The following is a 20,923-nucleotide window of genomic DNA, read 5'->3' as shown; positions in this document are numbered from 1 at the left end:
TATCAGTATGCCAGAGTGAAAACTGTTAGGGTATTAGGGGAGAATATCCGTATGCCAGTGTGAAAACTGTTAGGGTATTAGGGGAGAATATCAGTATGCCAGAGTGAAAACTGTTAGGGTATTAGGGAAGAATATCAGTATACCAGAGTGAAAACTGTTAGGGTATTAGGGGAGAATATCCGTATGCCAGTGTGAAAACTGTTAGGGTATTAGGGAAGAATATCAGTATACCAGAGTGAAAACTGTTAGGGTATTAGGGGAGAATATCCGTATACCAGAGTGAAAACTGTTAGCGTATTAGGGGAGAATATCCGTATGCCAGTGTGAAAACTGTTAGGGTATTAGGGAAGAATATCAGTATACCAGAGTGAAAACTGTTAGGGTATTAGGGGAGAATATCCGTATACCAGAGTGAAAACTGTTAGCGTATTAGGGGAGAATATCCGTATGCCAGTGTGAAAACTGTTAGGGTATTAGGGAAGAATATCAGTATACCAGAGTGAAAACTGTTAGGGTATTAGGGGAGAATATCCGTATACCAGAGTGAAAACTGTTAGCGTATTAGGGGAGAATATCCGTATGCCAGTGTGAAAACTGTTAGGGTATTAGGGAAGAATATCAGTATACCAGATTGATAACTTGTTACAGTATCAGTGCAAAAGGACAGTAGATTAGTGTCAAAATTAACATTAGGACAAAACCGCTATTAAATAACGGTGGTTGTGGCCTTATTGGTAACGTCTCTGCCTGGCGTTTGCCAGACGGGGTTTTGAGTCCCGCTCAGTCTCGTTAGTGCTTTTAGTGCCAGCAACCTTACCATCTTTGTGAGCTAAGGTTGGGGGGTTTGGGGGAGCCTATAGGTCTATTTGTTGAGTCATCACCAGCCATTGCCTGGCCCTCCCTGACCCTAGCTTGGGGGGGAAGAGGGTCTTGGGCGCTGATCATACAATATATGGTCAGTCTCCAGGGCATTGTCCTGCTTACTAGGGCAACGTCACTGTCCCTTACCTCTTCCATTCATGAGCGACCTTTAAGCCTTTAAACCTTTAAACGCCTTGTCATATAAGAGCAAACGCAATGATAGATCAGTGTAAAAAGTCATAGGATATCAAGCTGTTATTATCAATGATCAGGGTAAGAAATAATTGGATATCAGCAAAAATTACAATAAACAAGGGTAAGGAACTTATGAAACAAAAGTTAGGCCAAAATTAATTAGGAATCATGGTCAAATTCTATGATTTCAACTTAGGAAACAAAAGTTAGGCCAAAATAAATTCGGAATCATGGTCAAATTCTATGATTTCAACTTATGAAACAAAAGTTAGGCCAAAATTAATTAGGAATCATGGTCAAATTCTATGATTTCAACTTAGGAAACAAAAGTTAGGCCAAAATAAATTCGGAATCATGGTCAAATTCTATGATTTCAACTTAGGAAACAAAAGTTAGGCCAAATTTAATTAGGAATCATCCTAAAATTCTATGATTTCAACTTAGGAAACAAAAGTTAGGCCAAAATTAATTAGGAATCATCCTAAAATTCTATGATTTCAACTTAGGAAACAAAAGTTAGGCCAAATTTAATTAGGAATCATGGTCAAATTCTATGATTTCAACTTAGGAAACAAAAGTTAGGCCAAATTTAATTAGGAATCATGGTCAAATTCTATGATTTCAACTTAGGAAACAAAAGTTAGGCCAAAATTAATTAGGAATCATCCTAAAATTCTATGATTTCAACTTAGGAAACAAAAGTTAGGCCAAATTTAATTAGGAATCATGGTCAAATTCTATGATTTCAACTTAGGAAACAAAAGTTAGGCCAAATTTAATTAGGAATCATGGTCAAATTCTATGATTTCAACTTAGGAAACAAAAGTTAGGCCAAAATTAATTAGGAATCATGGTCAAATTCTATGATTTCAACTTAGGAAACAAAAGTTAGGCCAAAATAAATTCGGAATCATGGTCAAATTCTATGATTTCAACTTAGGAAACAAAAGTTAGGCCAAAATTAATTAGGAATCATCCTAAAATTCTATGATTTCAACTTAGGAAACAAAAGTTAGGCCAAATTTAATTAGGAATCATCCTAAAATTCTATGATTTCAACTTAGGAAACAAAAGTTAGGCCAAAATTAATTAGGAATCATCCTAAAATTCTATGATTTCAACTTAGGAAACAAAAGTTAGGCCAAATTTAATTAGGAATCATGGTCAAATTCTATGATTTCAACTTAGGAAACAAAAGTTAGGCCAAAATTAATTAGGAATCATGGTCAAATTCTATGATTTCAACTTAGGAAACAAAAGTTAGGCCAAAATAAATTCGGAATCATGGTCAAATTCTATGATTTCAACTTAGGAAACAAAAGTTAGGCCAAATTTAATTAGGAATCATGGTCAAATTCTATGATTTCAACTTAGGAAACAAAAGTTAGGCCAAAATAAATTCGGAATCATGGTCAAATTCTATGATTTCAACTTAGGAAACAAAAGTTAGGCCAAAATTAATTAGGAATCATGGTCAAATTCTATGATTTCAACTTAGGAAACAAAAGTTAGGCCAAAATAAATTCGGAATCATGGTCAAATTCTATGATTTCAACTTAGGAAACAAAAGTTAGGCCAAAATAAATTCGGAATCATGGTCAAATTCTATGATTTCAACTTAGGAAACAAAAGTTAGGCCAAAATTAATTAGGAATCATGGTCAAATTCTATGATTTCAACTTAGGAAACAAAAGTTAGGCCAAATTTAATTAGGAATCATGGTCAAATTCTATGATTTCAACTTAGGAAACAAAAGTTAGGCCAAAATTAATTAGGAATCATCCTAAAATTCTATGATTTCAACTTAGGAAACAAAAGTTAGGCCAAAATTAATTAGGAATCATGGTCAAATTCTATGATTTCAACTTAGGAAACAAAAGTTAGGCCAAATTTAATTAGGAATCATCCTAAAATTCTATGATTTCAACTTAGGAAACAAAAGTTAGGCCAAAATTGATTCGGAATCATGGTCAAATTCTATGATTTCAACTTAGGAAACAAAAGTTAGGCCAAAATTGATTAGGAATCATGGTCAAATTCTATGATTTCAACTTAGGAAACAAAAGTTAGGCCAAATTTAATTAGGAATCATGGTCAAATTCTATGATTTCAACTTAGGAAACAAAAGTTAGGCCAAAATTAATTAGGAATCATCCTAAAATTCTATGATTTCAACTTAGGAAACAAAAGTTAGGCCAAAATTAATTAGGAATCATGGTCAAATTCTATGATTTCAACTTAGGAAACAAAAGTTAGGCCAAAATTAATTAGGAATCATGGTCAAATTCTATGATTTCAACTTAGGAAACAAAAGTTAGGCCAAATTTAATTAGGAATCATGGTCAAATTCTATGATTTCAACTTAGGAAACAAAAGTTAGGCCAAAATTAATTAGGAATCATCCTAAAATTCTATGATTTCAACTTAGGAAACAAAAGTTAGGCCAAAATTAATTAGGAATCATCCTAAAATTCTATGATTTCAACTTAGGAAACAAAAGTTAGGCCAAATTTAATTAGGAATCATGGTCAAATTCTATGATTTCAACTTAGGAAACAAAAGTTAGGCCAAATTTAATTAGGAATCATGGTCAAATTCTATGATTTCAACTTAGGAAACAAAAGTTAGGCCAAAATTAATTAGGAATCATGGTCAAATTCTATGATTTCAACTTAGGAAACAAAAGTTAGGCCAAAATAAATTCGGAATCATGGTCAAATTCTATGATTTCAACTTAGGAAACAAAAGTTAGGCCAAAATTAATTAGGAATCATCATAAAATTCTATGATTTCAACTTAGGAAACAAAAGTTAGGCCAAAATTAATTAGGAATCATGGTCAAATTCTATGATTTCAACTTAGGAAACAAAAGTTAGGCCAAAATAAATTCGGAATCATGGTCAAATTCTATGATTTCAACTTAGGAAACAAAAGTTAGGCCAAAATTAATTAGGAATCATGGTCAAATTCTATGATTTCAACTTAGGAAACAAAAGTTAGGCCAAAATAAATTCGGAATCATGGTCAAATTCTATGATTTCAACTTAGGAAACAAAAGTTAGGCCAAAATTAATTAGGAATCATCCTAAAATTCTATGATTTCAACTTAGGAAACAAAAGTTAGGCCAAAATTAATTAGGAATCATGGTCAAATTCTATGATTTCAACTTAGGAAACAAAAGTTAGGCCAAAATAAATTCGGAATCATGGTCAAATTCTATGATTTCAACTTAGGAAACAAAAGTTAGGCCAAAATTGATTAGGAATCATGGTAAAATTCTATGATTTCAACTTAAGAAACAAAAGTTAGGCCAAAATTTATTAGGAATCATGGTAAAATTCTATGATTTCAACTTAGGAAACAAAAGTTAGGCCAAAATTGATTAGGAATCATGGTAAAATTCTATGATTTCAACTTAGGAAACCAAAGTTAGGCCAAAATTAATTAGGAATCATGGTAAAATTCTATGATTTCAACTTAGGAAACAAAAGTTAGGCCAAAATTGATTAGGAATCATGGTAAAATTCTATGATTTCAACTTAGGAAACCAAAGTTAGGCCAAAATTAATTAGGAATCATCGTAAAATTCTATGATTTCAAAGTAAAGGGACAATGTACCAGGAATAAATGGGATGTAGATAAAAATCATGACAAGAATAGCAAGTGACTAAGTAAAAATAATTCTAAATTGGGTATTAAAGCATTCAGTGGTAAGAGAAACAATTGATAAGGTAGAAAGGAGTAATTGTTAATTTAGCGTGGGCAAGTGCTCTTTGAATTTCACTACGTCCAATAAAGGCTTTAGTGCAAAGCTTATATTTTAAAATCTGATTCAGCCAGAACAAAAAGTCGTCCATATTTTCCTTCTTCAGTATTTGCTATCATTTTTTTAGTCATCTTAAAACTATATTGATTTACGTCCTACACTGTTTTGTGGGCGAATTTATATGAAACTGTTTTTATACATCTTCTGCATTAAGGGGTTGGTTGCCTGATGCACCCTCTCCAATGCCTTCGATCAAAGGCATCCTCTTTCACCAAACTTCTTCTCTCTATATCATCCTTCAGTTTACCTCACCATCTAATTCTCTGCCTCCCTCTTGACCTTCTCCCCCTAACAGGTTCCTCCCAAGCTCTCCTCACCCCCCCCCCATTCCCCATCCATCCTTAACACATGTCCACACCATCTCAGCACTTATCAACTCGGTAATCTTTACTATACCTGCCATTTTTATTATTTGATAATTTTTCAATCTTTCAAGCAGTGATACTCCCATTATCCACCTTGGCATTCTCATCTCTGTTCTCTCGAGCTTTGCTTTCTTTCTTGAAGCCCAAGTTTCTAATCTATACATTAACACGAGACTGCTTATGTACAACACCGTCTTGGCATAATGCGGAGAGTCTACCAAGTGTAATTTTGTATTTGACTTGGGGCATTAAGTGGAAATTAGAGCTTAAAATTCCACTCTAGTCCCAATTTTTCCTTATATAATTATGTTATAAAGCTATTTGTTTACTTAATTGTTAGTATTAGAGGCTCATTTCATCTTGGTAAAACTTTTTTTGTGCTACGAAGTTTTCAGAGAGAGAGAGAGAGAGAGAGAGAGAGAGAGAGAGAGAGAGAGAGAGAGAGAGAGAGAGAGAGAGAGAGAGAATATTTTGTTAGGCGACTCTTAAAGGTTAAAAAAACTAATAGATTCTGCCACTGACACCATTTTCCCATAAATCATTCAGACATTAAAACGTCTGAATGGGTTTGAGTAAGTCACGCCTTAATAAAGAAAACGTAAAGTTTTCATAGAAAACAAGTACTGATGTTAATTGGGGGGACTATTATAAATAGCACCTTTAAATTATCTCATTGTGTTGTGTGCTGAAGGTATAGCCTACTCCTTACTAAGTGTTTTAGTTTTTAGTCTTTAGATGCTTATAGTATTGGTTTCTAAATCCCATTAATAAATGAGATGTTAAAACATTGACTGCAAGAGCATATTTTACGGACTAAATATGTTTTTTTTAGCGATTTGTTTTTATTGTACACTGGTGCATGCTTATTTAGGGAAATGTTTAATAATTGCTTATAATAATAATTTGTTGCGGTTGTTGAGGATTGCTACATATAAAATACTACTGAAGTATACTATTCCACACACACACACACACACACACACACACACACACACACACACACACACACACACACACACACACACACACACACACATATATATATATATATATATATATATATATATATATATATATATATATATATATATATATATATATATATATACTAATGTTGTGCTACTCATTCCTGTATTATTAAAGATCATAACATTAAAATAAACCAGACCAAATATACCTCATACAAACTTTCCGAACCCTATTTACACACACACACACACACACACACACACACTTTCCCTCATTCAAATTCAATTCCCCCCGATATGCCACCGTTTTCCTCTGTCATGTAAGTTTTCCCCAAGTAAATGAAACTGTCAGTCCGACTCCCTGCGAATCAAAGGGAGCTCATTCTTATATATCTTTCCCCTTTCTCTCCCCCGTCCGTGAACCGCTGCAGGCCATTAGTGATTCAGGAGACGAACACCAGAGGCGAGCCCGGGAGACCGTCTTGCCTCTCGTTCAGAAACTCAAGCAGTTTTATCTCTTCTCCAACGATATAGGTGAGGAAAAAGGGTGTTGTCTATTGGATGGTACGCCAATGTTCCCTCTCTTTTATTCCGTTTGGCTTTTATTGATAGTTTTGAAATGCTTTTATTTAACTTTAGTTGATAAATGGAAGATGTTGAAATCCAATTACGTCGAATGATGACTTGAAATGAGAGTTGAAATTAGATATAATTATAAGATCTTTTGCGTGTATGTTTTTAAAGTAATTTTTAACTGTTTTTACTAGATAGATGATCTTAAAAATCGAAAGACGTAAGTTGAAATTAGATAAGAATACAAGATTGATAAGAGCATATTTTTTTTTATTGTTTTGCAATTTAGGCCTACCCTGGTTTTTATTCATAACGTATGATACTATTTTGCTTTCTGTATAAATACATGATTTGATACATATTTTATGTTAAAATGCTTTGAAATTTTTTTTATATGGAGGCATCTGATATATTATTCGATATAATTTTGACTTTAATTCAAGCTCAGTTTTAATTTTGAGTTTTTATGTAGCTGAACGTGTGCATTCAAAATCTGATTTGTATTATAGAAAAAAACTAGCTTGGATGAATGCTTTACGTATGTCCGTTTGGATATTACTATTTTTTTTAATAAATGAATATTAATTTAGGTTTCTATAAAAATGAATATCAATATTTTGTTTATTCTTTCAGAGTCTATAGTGCCGAGAATCCTGGCAGAATTATGTGGTCCCGAACTAACGCCCACACAGCACTTAGAAACTCAGCAAGCTCTTGTGAAGCAGTTTGCAGAAATCCTGGAGTTCACCTTGAAATTTGATGAGCTCAAGGTAAAGTTTTTTGTTTTTTTAATTTATTTATTCATTTTTTATAGTCATTTTCATTACAGTTCTTATTACTTATGTCAATTGTGAGATAAGATTTATGAAGAACGGGCGAATTCTCTCTCTCTCTCTCTCTCTCTCTCTCTCTCTCTCTCTCTCTCTCTCTCTCTCTCTCTCTCTCTCTCTCTCTCTCTCTCTCTCTCTTTTTTTTTTTTGACGCTCTTTAATCTAGATCATCTCCTGGAGCTGTTTCTGTATATCTGTTAACTGGGATGTAAGATTTACCCAGAATGGCATAGCTTATTAAACTGTAATTTTATTTTTGGAAGGGTGACCCTCTTGATGATATCCTTTTGTGATTGTTGATATAATTTGGACAAATATCTTAGAAACAGAAATAGGACCAGTACAAGTAGAAGTGGGCCCAGTGCCTAACCCAAAATCTTTGAATCCATCTTGGCTTGGTTTCTTGCTTAAACTGTATTATCCAATCTATGTAGCCTACGAGTATTAACTAGAGTTTATATAGGTACTCTAGTATTTAGTGCCTAGCCCAAAATCTTTGGATCTTGGCTTGGTTTCTTGCTTAAACTGTATAATCCAATCTATGTAGCCTACGAGTATTAACTAGAGTTTATATAGGTACTCTAGTATTTAGTGCCTAGCCCAAAATCTTTGGATCTTGGCTTGGTTTCTTGCTTAAACTGTATAATCCAATCCATGTAGCCTACAAGTATTAACTAGAGTTTATATAGGTACTCTAGTATCAGTCATTCTTCTTCTATCTTAAAAAAAAAACCGGGTAATAGTATTATTGTTTCCTTGGCCAAAAATAGTCAGACTGATCTCGCAGTGCACAAGGTTTCCATGTGTGATAGAACCAGGAAGCTAGAGTTGCCACCCGTTCTGTAAAATACAGATTCGTTCTGCATTTAAGAGTGAGATGCTGCGTTCTGTATTGAACCAATACAGAACACCATTTGTTCTGCATTTGGCTGTCAGAACATCATTATTTTAAAATTACATTGGCGTGTTTTTCAATCAATCTTGCCACACTGCAAAATTATGCTCTTGTCACTGGTTGCCTTTGGTACGTCTGGAAAGCATAACTCCAAGTCAAAATAATAAATAAAGTAATAATTCCCTCAACAGATGACGACTCCAGCCATCCAGAACGACTTCAGTTACTACCGCCGTACCGTCACGAGATCCAGGATGGAAATGAACGGGACTGACGGATGGGAGGAGAACGTGAACATCGACCACCAGCTGGCCAACAAAATGAGCCTCTTCTACGCTAATTCCACGCCCATGCTCAAAGTCCTGAGCAAGGCTACGTCCACATTTGTCTCCGAGGTTGGTTCTGTAATGATTATTGTTTTAAGTTGCTATAGTTTATATATCAAATATCTTTTTTAATAATATTTTTATATTTTATTTTTAATTTTTCATTACTTTCTGTATCGTGTATTTATTTCCTTTTTTCCTTTCCTCACTGGGCTATTTTTCCCTGTTGGAGCCCTTGGTCTTATAGCCTCTTGCTTTTCCAACTAGGGTTGTAGCTTATCTAGAAATTATAATAATAATAATAATAATAATAATAATAATAATAATGATCATAATCATAATAATAATGATAATAATAATAATAATAATAATAATAATATCAATGATAGTAATGATAATAATAATAATATTGATTAATAATAATAATAATAATAATAATAATAATAATAATAATAATAATAATAATAATAGACTTTTGATTTGTTGAAGTTATATGTGTGCCCCAGAATAAGCCTGGAAAATTTCGATGCCTCCTGTAGTTATATAATGATAGCTACAATTATTTATATTCAAATATCTCGCATAATGTCAGTATCTTATATATTAGTATATAATTGAAGTTTTTGTCTCAAGTTGTATTAACAGTATTATCAAAATAAAGACATTCGTATTAAGGAATTATAATTGCTCAATTGATAGGCAATTTAGTCAGTTATTGATATCTTTTAGCAATTATGAGCGATTTTGACAATTATGATTTCTCAACCAGTTAACCATTTATCCACTATTTAGTGTCGTTAAGCAATTATTATTGCAATTAGCAATTATATTTGCTCAACTGAAAGGCTATTTAGTTAATTGCTGATATTGGAAGGACATGTATTTTCAACAATGCATAATGTCAATTGGATGCTTTCTTTAGAGAAAGTTCTAAACTAATGTATATTAATATAATGAGAAAGATAAATTATTGAATATTTTTCTTTATGATTTGTAATTTTAGGCGTAGTAACAATTTGAAATTTAATGTTAGCATTTGAAAACAGCATAATAATTTATCTTTACGTTTCACTGGACCTATATTCAATTTCTCATTATTAGTTTTGATTTGTTTGGAAATATTATGGAGAACCATTTTTTAGTATGGTTACAGAATAAACATGTTTACCTCCGCCAACGAAGTTGGAAGGAGGTTATGTTTTCACCCCTGTTTGTCTTTTAGTTTGTTTGTTTGTTAACAACTTCCTGGGCACAATTTTTACTCATAGAGTAGTGAAACTTTCAGGGATTAATTGTTATGTTGAGACGTGGAAGTGATACAATTTCGAAAGATCTATGTCAAAGATCAAGGTCAAGGTCGAGCAAAAGGTCAACCAAATTAACCCTAACCTCGAGAAATAAGCTGTTGTGACGGAGGTCTGCACTCAGAGTGCTTTTCTAGATTTTTTTCTGTATTTATTTCAATTATTTATCTCCTAAAATTGCTAATAAATTCTAAAATGGATTTTTTTTTATTACAGCATAAGGAGATACCTTTAGAAAATACAACAGAGACCCTTGGCACCATGGCTAAAGTATGCCAAAGAATGTTAGAAAATCCGTAAGTATCAATTTTATATTAAAGTGGGTTATTCCATTTTATCTTAGAGGTGAGGTTTAATAGATGATGAAATTTTATACTCATTTTTTTCTCCTTGTTAATGCACTAATAATTGTATGTAGTTATATGAAATCTTCAGTCAGTATTGAATTGTAATAATTTTATAGTTATGAATATGAAAATTAATTAGCTATGTATAGTATTTAATTAAGTTGGCTATTTTATTATATTAATTCTATATAGTCTTAAGTATGAACATTAATAAGCATGCAATATTATCCCTTAGAAGTTTTTTCTTGCCATCAAGATTAGTTACAGCATTCTTTGCTCTAAAGCTTTTATTTTTTATTATCATTATTAACTCCACCCTTTTTACATTATTTAGAAATGCAATATGGTAGTACATATCTTTAGTTTTAGATGCTGTATTGACGCTAGTTTTGATTTTTGCATAAAAAGGTTCAGATATGTTCAAGCTATTATATATATTGCACACCACTGGTGTATTTTTCCCTTTGTACCAATAATAACTCATGATTATAAGATTTTTTAAGAACGATTTACGAAAAAATTCCAAAAACTTTGCTTGAAAGGGAAAGAGAGAGTCACATGAAAAGTCATAGAGACAGCATGTTGCAACCGTATGGACTTTAAGTACACAAGGTATGAAAACTATCGGTGCACAATATGCCGCTATGTAAATCATTATGACACAAAGGAATGAAAGACACTGAAATAGTGGTGAACGACCTATCAAACGGTACAACAACAGCATTTGACTGTGTGTTTACTGGGGGCATAGGATCTCCTGTGCACCTATTGCTTAAAAACCATCCAAAATTCAAATTTGTACTGGATGACATGACGTTGTCCAAAATTTCTCATCTATTATGCATTGGTACTCACAGAAAAAACTATATGCTCTAAGGGTATACACTGTATAGTACATTTTATATGTATACTGTATTTTTGTAATATCCAAAATAATTAGTTTCAAGATTTTCAGTGATCAATCTGTCCTTAGGAAATGTAATTCTTTCATTCTACCTTGTTTCAAGATTTTTTTTTCTCCTGTCTTGTTGTCAGCTGCTGATTCTCATCTTAATATTGGACAAAAACTTGCTGTTTATTTTATTCCTTATTCCTGATCTGGATATTAACCTCTGGTACCATCATTAATTTATGTAGCATGTTACATAAGATGTTTCATAATTCTGAACATCATTTGCATTCAGATTCCCAGACTTTGCTATCCTGTACGTACTGCTAAGTATACAGTCAGTTATAACAATCTTACCCTCATCCATCTAAAGACTCAATGCTATACTGTACAGTATTTTTTTCCAACTGTGATTAGGCTGTGGAATAATCTTCCTTATCAAGCAGTCAAATCGGTGGATTTTCAGAAATTCAAACTTGTTGCAAACACCTTTTTTTGTTGAACAGGCTGACATTAGTCTCTCTTTGTAGTTTATGTAATATAGATCAATTTGAAAATTGTTGCTGATCTTGAAATATTTCATATTTTTATTAATTACTTTTCATATATACAATAGTTTATTTCCTTGTTTCCTTTTCCTCACAGGACTGTTTTCTCTGTTGGAGCCCTAGGGCTTGTAGCATCCTGCCTTTCCAGCTAGGGTTGTAGTTTAGCTAATAATAATAATAATAATAATAATAATAATAATGATAATAATGATAATAATAATAATAATGATGATAAATCCTTATCTCATTGAAAGTGAATTAATACATGGAAATAAGGCTCATGCAATGACGAAATAATATTAGACAAATTTTAAAATGTATCAAGTAGCCATAAAATATTGAATTAGCTCAGTCATACTGTATAAACTATAAAAAAAACTAATTTCAGCCTTTTCAACAGTAAAGCTTTTACTACAAGTTTAAACTACTGTAATGCAATATCACTACTGTATTTTTATTTTTATAATCCGTTTCCCTTGTATTGATGTATTAGTTTTTAACTAAGTGACTTTTTTTCTTGGGCATAAATAATTTATTTTTAGTGAATTAAAGCATATGGAAATAAGACTTATGCAATGGCTAAAACATAGGATAACGTATCTCTAGTGATAATGTAAAGATGAAAAGAAATTCTGTGCATTCATAACTAATAGGTACCGTGCTTCTGAGTAAAACTGTTGACAGTAAAAAAAACTGACTGTTGGTCCTGGAAGCCATTTAGTATAGTCATGAATGTCATAGCAGATCACCAAACAGCCTTTGGCCTACCTGTATTGTGTATTTCTATCGAGTATTTTATTTTTACTTATTCTGTTAAAGAATTGATAAATTTGGCTGTCTAATGCTTACTCCTTTCTTTCTGTTCTTCAGAGATTTGATCGCAAGGTTCCGTCGGGAAGAAACACAACTTTTCATTCTTCGGGTCATGGTAGCGCTCATCATCCTCTACGATCACGTGCATCCTGTTGGTGCTTTTGTCAAGGCTTCCAATGTTGATGTACGTATTACCTTTTTCATATTTAATAAGCTTTTTTCAGTTGTGTTAGAAGTACAGTAGAACATTCATGCAAACTTGTTGAAATACAGTACTGTATATACAGTATAACAAATGTATCTGAAATAATTAAATCCTTTAGAAAATGCACAATTTTGAAAAGGGGTATAAGTGTATATGATTTAATTACCAGTAATTGATCTTTCCACAGGTTAAGGGATGTGTTAAAGTTTTAAAGGAGCAGCCTGCCTCTAGCTCTGAAAACCTTCTTAATGCCCTTAGGTGAGTTAAATACTGTTGCTTGGAAATTTATTTAGAGTTCACCCATTTCCTTTATTTCTTGGCTAAGCACATTTTAAAAAACTAGTACCACTACTTCATAAACATTATAGATGTCAGTTACCATAGTTAGTGCAATGCCATTTGAAAAATCAAATTAACTACCCTTGGAAGGTGGACAAGAAAACTGTAGTGCTTACACACAAGAAGTCTGTAGTGCCAGCTGAGCTTCTCGGACTTTTAACATTTTGCTACAGTTAGTGCCATGTAAGGGTTATCTCTCCTATTAAAGCTTATCTTCCATCCTTAACTAGTTTTCCCATAGATTTGAAAGAAGTCAAACTCCTGCAGTTCATGATCATAAAGCTTTGCAGATATTCTTTTCCTCAGCCTTTTCTCAAAGGGATGAAGCTAGAATGATTCAAAGATTTTAATGTGCTGTCCTGTATCTCACAATAGAATGTATTTAGTATAATAGTCCCAGTCATTTAGAAGTGAGGTTTAACCTTAATCCTCAGGAGCCCTAGGAATGCCTTTAAGATAGCAGTTGTAGAGAACCCTAGAGGTTTAGTGGTCGCTCTTGAGGGGCAGAGACCAGAGATGGGACAATGTCCTAGAGACTGACTATACATAAATAGGATGAGCACCCAAGCCCCCACTCCACCCAAGTGAGGGCCAGACAGTGGCTACTGATGACTCATCAGGTAGACCTGTAGGGTCCCCCATACCTAGCTCACAAGGACGGTGAGGTTCTGGACACTACTAAAAACTATCAGGCTCGAGGAGGGGTCGAACTGCTGACTTAACTGAATGTGAATCCAGGATGTTTCCAATAAGCTACAATAACCCTAGTCGAGACTTCAATCTTAATTGTTCTTGCTCCTTCCACAGGAGGCATTAAGGTCCACAAAATCCTACTAATCTTATACTCTAAATGCTTAAAAATCTGTTTGTTGGTCTTGCTCCATGAAAGAACAATGTCGTAAATAAAAAAACACTCCCATGGTACTTTTGTATTTGTCAGTGAAGTTCAAAACGGAGTTCTCTCCAAACTGCTAGAAAGTACGTACTTTGAGACAGTTACTATCATTTGGACGTTTGTACTTCTTTTTGCCAGCTAGACATGAAGCAAGTCCTTGTGACTCTATTTTTCTTACCCTTTTGGAATCCTTCTATAAAGCACTCCAGTTCTTTATAAAATAGTATGTTTTGCCAGGAGGATATTTAATTTAATTATATTGATATTTCAGTAACAAATATTTGTGGTATTATAGGTGGATAAAATAGAGCAAGGATTAACAACTGAAAAGGAAAGCAACAAAGCAGTTTAAAGGGACTTTACAGAATACCTTTATCCCTTACAAAGGCATACAGCACAAGGCAGAATATAAGCCATACCCTCCATAGAGGAGGTACCAAGTCATGTCAAGAATGATAAGACTAAATTGTGTACAGTAATGTCAAGAATGGTCAGACTAAATTATGCACTGTAGGTGTGAATGGGACCAGTAATAAATTCCTATCAGACGGAAGAAGCAATTATGGGATCCAGTATATTGCAAAGGTATCCTTGTCAGCGACATTTACCAGCAAACTAATGACCTTCAAAAAATTACTTTGATCAGAATGCTTTATCCGTACGATAGTAGAAAGGGACTACTGTAATGTGAAAAGTGATGAGTTTCATAACCTAAGTCTAGTACAATATATAAGTAGCTCGTTTTCTAAAATTAGAATTAATAATGTACCTAATAAGTTAAAGAAGTGACGGGTAACAAGATATATTTATATTTTTTTTCCAATGTAAGGAAATTGTAACTGATATGGTTTTAGTAATTTCTTTCCACTAGCTATATCTATCAACAATACCATATTGCATAGTTTCAATTTTCACTATTTACTTGCTTATGTCAGCCATATCATTCAGTTTGTAGATGTTTCTTTACCTTTTATTTTGCATTATTCTATTTGAATACTGTACTAAATTATTGAATTTCTTTTGGCAGGTACACAACCATGCATCTGAATGATGATAATACACCAAAGCAAATAAAGACTTTGCTTTCAGTTTAACATAATAAGCTTTACTTAGAAGGAAACTTTCAGACTGGAAAAAAATGGACTTCAAATTACATTTCATACCTCTTACCCTTAAATGTATGCTGTGTTTTGCTATTTAAGTATGTGTGTAAGTATGTAAGTGTGTATGATAAAGACAGTACTGTATAATGGCCCTCTGTATATAAGTCAGTTTGGGTGCATATAAAAGGAAATGCATATTGTTTTTATAGAGAAGTGACCCTAACAGGTTTACTGAAATCTGAGAATTCATGCCTTTGAGTAGGCTACTTGGCGATTGACTTAAAGATTTTTACAGAGGAAATTGATATAGTATGTTGTTAAAGGATGGTAAGGATCCTATACAACATGCATGTGGCCTAAGCTATAGTCTTTTCAACCAAGAGTAGATCTCTTTTTATAAGAAGCGAAGTCATTATCTTTCAGATTTTTTCTTACTTATTTCATGTAAATTGTACATTTGTTCTGCCAGAGCAGTTTTGTGTAATGTTACTTTCAAGGCAATCAAATGCAAAAAAAAAAAGCTTCCCATAAACTATCCATTTTCAAGATAATCATTAATATAGTAGTAAAAATAATAACGATAATCATTATTATTGTCACAAAAATTATAGCAATGACGTAGTTGAATATTTTTTCTTGGTTTCTTAAAAGGTTTTCAATCTATTAAGTTGAAATTTGTAGTCTTGATTGTATTGTGTATAAAAAAAGAAATTTAAAAAGCCAAAGTATAAAAATTGCTATTACAATATATTTGCAATGTGTTACCCAGTTCATAATTTAAGCTTGGAGTTAGAAAGCTCTAAATATCCATGTTAATCTTTTTAATGGTTATTTGTTTTTAGTATATATTTTTTTTAAGTACATGTTTACAGTAATTCAGTATAACCTGGTACCCGTATACCACAGCCTCATATCCATTTGAAGTTTATGTTATTCATTTGTTTTTTTATACAAATATGAAAAATTGATCATTAAAGGACTGATTTTGATCTTCGGTTTTTTTCAGCAACAGTGATTTAAATCTACAAATTGTACAGACTATCAGTTATGTCTAATGATTTAATGCAATTTAAGAAAAAATATATTCTGACTAAAATGCACAGACCATTTTGGACTTTGTGGTGTTAAAAATTTTTTTAAAACTGGATATGTTGTAAGGTTTAGTGAATCAATATTTTGATTAACAGATTTTTCCTTTTACTGTATTTACTAGGAACAATTTAATTATCCAACATTTTAAAGTTTATATTTTGCCGCTTGTGAGTTCTAAGGATGGGTTAAACTATTGGTACCTTATGTAGTTCTCTCGTTTTTCAAAATACCATCTCACAAGATTTAATTTTCATAAATGTATTCCTATCTTATCAGGTTAAAGCTAAATTAGTAAGTAATGGACAAAAGTGAATTTCAAACTTGGAAGAATACATTGTATAAACAGTAATTAATAATGACATTTTATGGGGCTTAGTATAACTGATGTTAGTCGATGATTTTACTATAATAAAAAATAGTTTGATGAAAGTATTGACTATTTCTGAATTTATAGAGAGCATTTCTTGTAAACAAAGTAATTTTGTGTACAGTAATCCATTTTTGTATGTTTTCAGGGTAATAAAAGATTTAGCTATAATTTTGTAGCATTAGAGCTGGCCAACTCAAACACTTCATCTGGTATCTTGAAAACAAATTGACAAAATTTGCATTATTTAGCCAATATGTGTGCAAGTGAAGTCTTACATGTTCACTAATTTGATGTCACGTTAGTCCATGTACGTGACATCTTGGTGACTGAAGAGAGGTATGGTTTATGCATAATGATTAGCAAGTATTGCATTAGGATTTATATAAAGTTTTTTATTCAAGATCTATGTTTAAAAAGTTAAAAGTTGCGGGTTTTAGGTCTCCACTGAGACGATTTACATCGTTCTCCTCGGGCGACCATTAGCCAGCAGGGACTATCACAAGTCCCCTCTAACCTCCCCCCTAGGCGCCACCCTGGGAGTACCCCCTGGTAGAAGGTCTCACGGTATTCGCGTCCCTGGCGGGGAGCGAACTCGGGACCTCTGTAATAGAAATCCGCGACGCTATCAACCTTGCTATCCGGAGTATTGTGGTGCAAAGCAAAATTTTAATTACATCTTATAGATTTTTTAAAATTAGGCACAAGTTTTTATTTTTAAAATGCAGTTTTTTTTAGGATGGAAGTCTTTCAAGATATTTACATTTTTTCAAATGGTTTAAGCTTGTTAGTTTGTGCATTGGTAATTTAGTTTCTAGCAAATAACAAAAATATATTTTTAAAAATATTGGTTACAGTTAAACAAAATTCAATTCTAGCATTCAGACGTATTCATACTATGCAGGTCTTACTACAAATTAAGTTATTTGCAATTAGATTCTTTAGAAAATGGTATTTGATGTACTGTATCATATATACTGTGTATATAACTTGAAATAAAAGAGCATGTCAGTGAGATTGTTTATCACAAGGGAGGTAAAATGATGGTCCGTTACATATGGGAATTTGTTAACAATTATTAATTGGAAGATTATTCTGTTGATCCTAGTTACTGTGGCCATTTGATTTCGTTTTTATGACCCATTTCTTTTATTACTTTTCCTCTTAATTATAGGTTTAATTATCATAACCAAATGGTTTTAATTTGAATGTAACATTAATCAAACTTCTAGAAAGTTTTTTATTTCTTTTTGGGAAACAAAAGTTTATTTAGATAGATGGGAGTTACTGTCTTGTAAATATATAAGTAATTTAACCATTACAACGATAACAAGTGAATTGAAGTGACTGATATTTTTTCCTAAACTTTCAACAATAATAATTATAGTTTAGTATCTTATTCAATGTTCAAGTTTTGAAGACTTTGCTTTAGAGTTGGTAACTACAAATCAACAGTCAAACACAAGTACAAACATATCAGATATTCTCTTAACTGTACAAATGTACTGTATAGTTAACTTTTGCAACAAAGTATGAGTGCAGACCTTGTGAGGAAAAGTGAGCTTTCTAACCACCAGAGTTATATCTAGTGTTCCAAACAGAATATTCGGTCACATTTGTGTTAACCAGAAAAATTTTGTATCTCGCAGCAGAAGGTAATGTCCTTAAAGAGGACGGACTGCACTTTTAGAAAAGGATTTTAGCATATGAAATACTGTACAGTACTTTGAAAATCTTTAATATCTAACTAACCAAGCCGAATCTGGTCAGATATGAAGATGCTCAAGGATGAAAAATAGTAAGATTCAATTATTATATCAGATGCATGCACTGTAATTTTAATTTTGATAACTGTCAAGAGAACTACTTATCATGAGGTATTTACTCCTTGGATAATGCTGTAATAATTATGTATTAAATTTTTCTATATATCTGATTGCTGCAAAAAAAATGGGTAAGAGTTTTATTGCAGTAATTCAATGCAGATTTGAGGTTGGTTCAAATTTTCTATGATAATATTTCTTTAACGTGTCAACTACAAGGTTATGAGTAAAAGCATAAAGTAAGCCATATGAGATTGAGAACCTTGACTCAGAGAATCTATATTCATTTGTATGTTTACATTATTGAATAATAATTTGATTATTACTGTATGGCAAAGGGCTTGAAACCTTTTGTAAAAATCTGATTTTTGGTAAGTGGTGAAGTAAACTACTGTACCTACTCTGTTGAAGTCAAAAAGGGGTTAAACCTCAAATTTACTTGCAATGTGGTGAAATCGCTCGAGTCTCCTCCTAACTTTCTTTTACAACTGAGAGTCTGAATTAAGCAGTACAGTCATTTCAGATATTGTATTGCATAGCTAGCTTATGAAGGAAAATAATTTGAACTAAAGAAAATTGTTGGAGCAAATTTTACTCTTCACCCAGTGTACATGAATTACGTAAAAAGTGGATAGTAGAATAGTGTATAGATCCTATTTGTGTTAGTAGATTGCATTCAGAATCTGTATTTGAACAGTGTGAATTTAGCTATCTTAGTACAGCTGTAGGGTTTATTTTTTGTCCTATTTGTTTGCCTTATTTGAAATGGTCCATAACCTTATGTTTTTCTTCGCTAGTAATCGAGGCATTTGGAATAAGAAGCCGAATCCCCGTCTGATGTTTGTTTTTCAGTTTTGAAATATTTACCATTGTACTGTAGGTATTCTTTCGTACATAGGCTGTAATAGAAGAGTTTATTTTATCTTTTACTATATTTTTGGAACTAGTTTTCCCCTTAATTTGTGTTTTGATTTAACTTTTATGACGTTTTTCACCTTGGAACTCCAGTTTTGTGTACTGTTGTAGAATTCTTTACTGTGTTCTGTTCAAATTGTTCATAGAACAGAATAATGATGATAATACACCGAAAATTTACATGTTGCGTATTTTACTATACAAAATACATCAAAACTTCTGTACTGGCTTTCTATAGCTATATTGTGCAGTGTTGCATGTCTTCATGTCATTAAAAGCCAATGGCTATTTCGTGTCTATTAAATGTGTTCAATACTGGAAAAGTCCCAAATTTTATGTGAATGATCATCAGAAAGTACAGTAGCTAAGCTACGAAGGATGAGATTGTTATGAGCTCAAAAGAATTTGGTTATAACCACATAGCGCTTCACGATGAGTATCCTCGATCAGATTGAAATATTCAGATGGATGTAGTTATTTTCAGATTGTATGCAGTAACCATTGTAGATGTTATTTATCTGTTACACATCAGTTATTTTAATTAACAGAAAGTGTTATGCTACTTAATATATTATGAAAGAATAAACTCGACTAGTTTTAAGTTTGTCTTATGGTTCTTCTGGTTGTGAACCACTTTCATTTTTTTTTTATTTTGATACTCTGTAGACTGAACTCAAAGAACATAGGTAAAATATGGTATTAGAACTTTTTTTTTTGTGCTGTTTTATTATCATTGACAATTTGCTAGTCTCAACGACGTGGTATTCTAACCCCTGTAAAACCAAAGCCTTAATGTAAGTGTGGGTCCTCCACTGTCACACTGCCATCTGGTGGCCTGTAAATAATCACATCATCCATACAAACTTTTTTCATATTGTTTGGTTTAGAGTTAGTCTTTTTATGAAGTACTGATGGGTGTGAATCACATCAGTGATACTGTGTACATAGTCTTTTAATAAACTTTCTCTTTTCAAGATGATACAGATAATACTGTATAGCACTCTGAGGAGTTGTTGATGGAGTAATGTAAAAGCAGATGTGGAAAACCTGTTGTATGTTAGTAAATACAGTTTGAAATCTTTTAAAATGTGGTTTTATGAATCCCTTTCAAAGTACATATGTATTTTAAAACTATTTGTTTGTTGTTTGATATGAACTTTTACCTTTTTAATGCCTTTTCACATTTTTTTTTTCGCAAGATTAAAATTGCTAAATTTATAACGGTTCAGAATGAAAACTTTTCTAGCATCAGCAATTTTGATTTTGTTTCGCCTCTACCGTATGAGCAATGTAAGGTTGTTAATTAACTGAATTATTCAATTATTTATTGAATTATTTATGCATAATGATTAGCAAGTATTACTTTAGGATTTATATAAAGTTTTTTATTCAAGATCTATGTTTGTGGTGCAAAGCAAAATTTTAATTACATCTTGTAGTCAA

General features: G+C 32.3%; 1 protein-coding gene across 1 annotated transcript in view; it reads left to right on the top strand.

Annotated features, from left to right (window-relative positions):
• LOC137621390 (CYFIP-related Rac1 interactor B) overlaps positions 1-20,567 on the top strand; it is a 61,724-nt gene extending 41,157 nt beyond the window's left edge. Inside the window, exons 2-8 of the mRNA XM_068351688.1 lie at positions 6,553-6,750; positions 7,423-7,559; positions 8,706-8,909; positions 10,361-10,440; positions 12,799-12,925; positions 13,134-13,204; positions 15,208-20,567. Of these exons, the coding sequence (XP_068207789.1) occupies positions 6,553-6,750; positions 7,423-7,559; positions 8,706-8,909; positions 10,361-10,440; positions 12,799-12,925; positions 13,134-13,204; positions 15,208-15,274 (884 nt within the window). The 3' untranslated portion in view covers positions 15,275-20,567. The remainder of the gene's footprint in view (positions 1-6,552; positions 6,751-7,422; positions 7,560-8,705; positions 8,910-10,360; positions 10,441-12,798; positions 12,926-13,133; positions 13,205-15,207) is intronic.
• Positions 20,568-20,923: the final 356 nt, after the last annotated feature.

The sequence above is a fragment of the Palaemon carinicauda genome, chromosome 28 (assembly GCF_036898095.1).
Source record: "Palaemon carinicauda isolate YSFRI2023 chromosome 28, ASM3689809v2, whole genome shotgun sequence".
Classification (NCBI taxonomy): domain Eukaryota; kingdom Metazoa; phylum Arthropoda; class Malacostraca; order Decapoda; family Palaemonidae; genus Palaemon; species Palaemon carinicauda.
The sequence above is the reverse complement of the archived record's forward strand: the minus strand, read 5'-3'. Positions and strand labels throughout refer to the sequence as shown.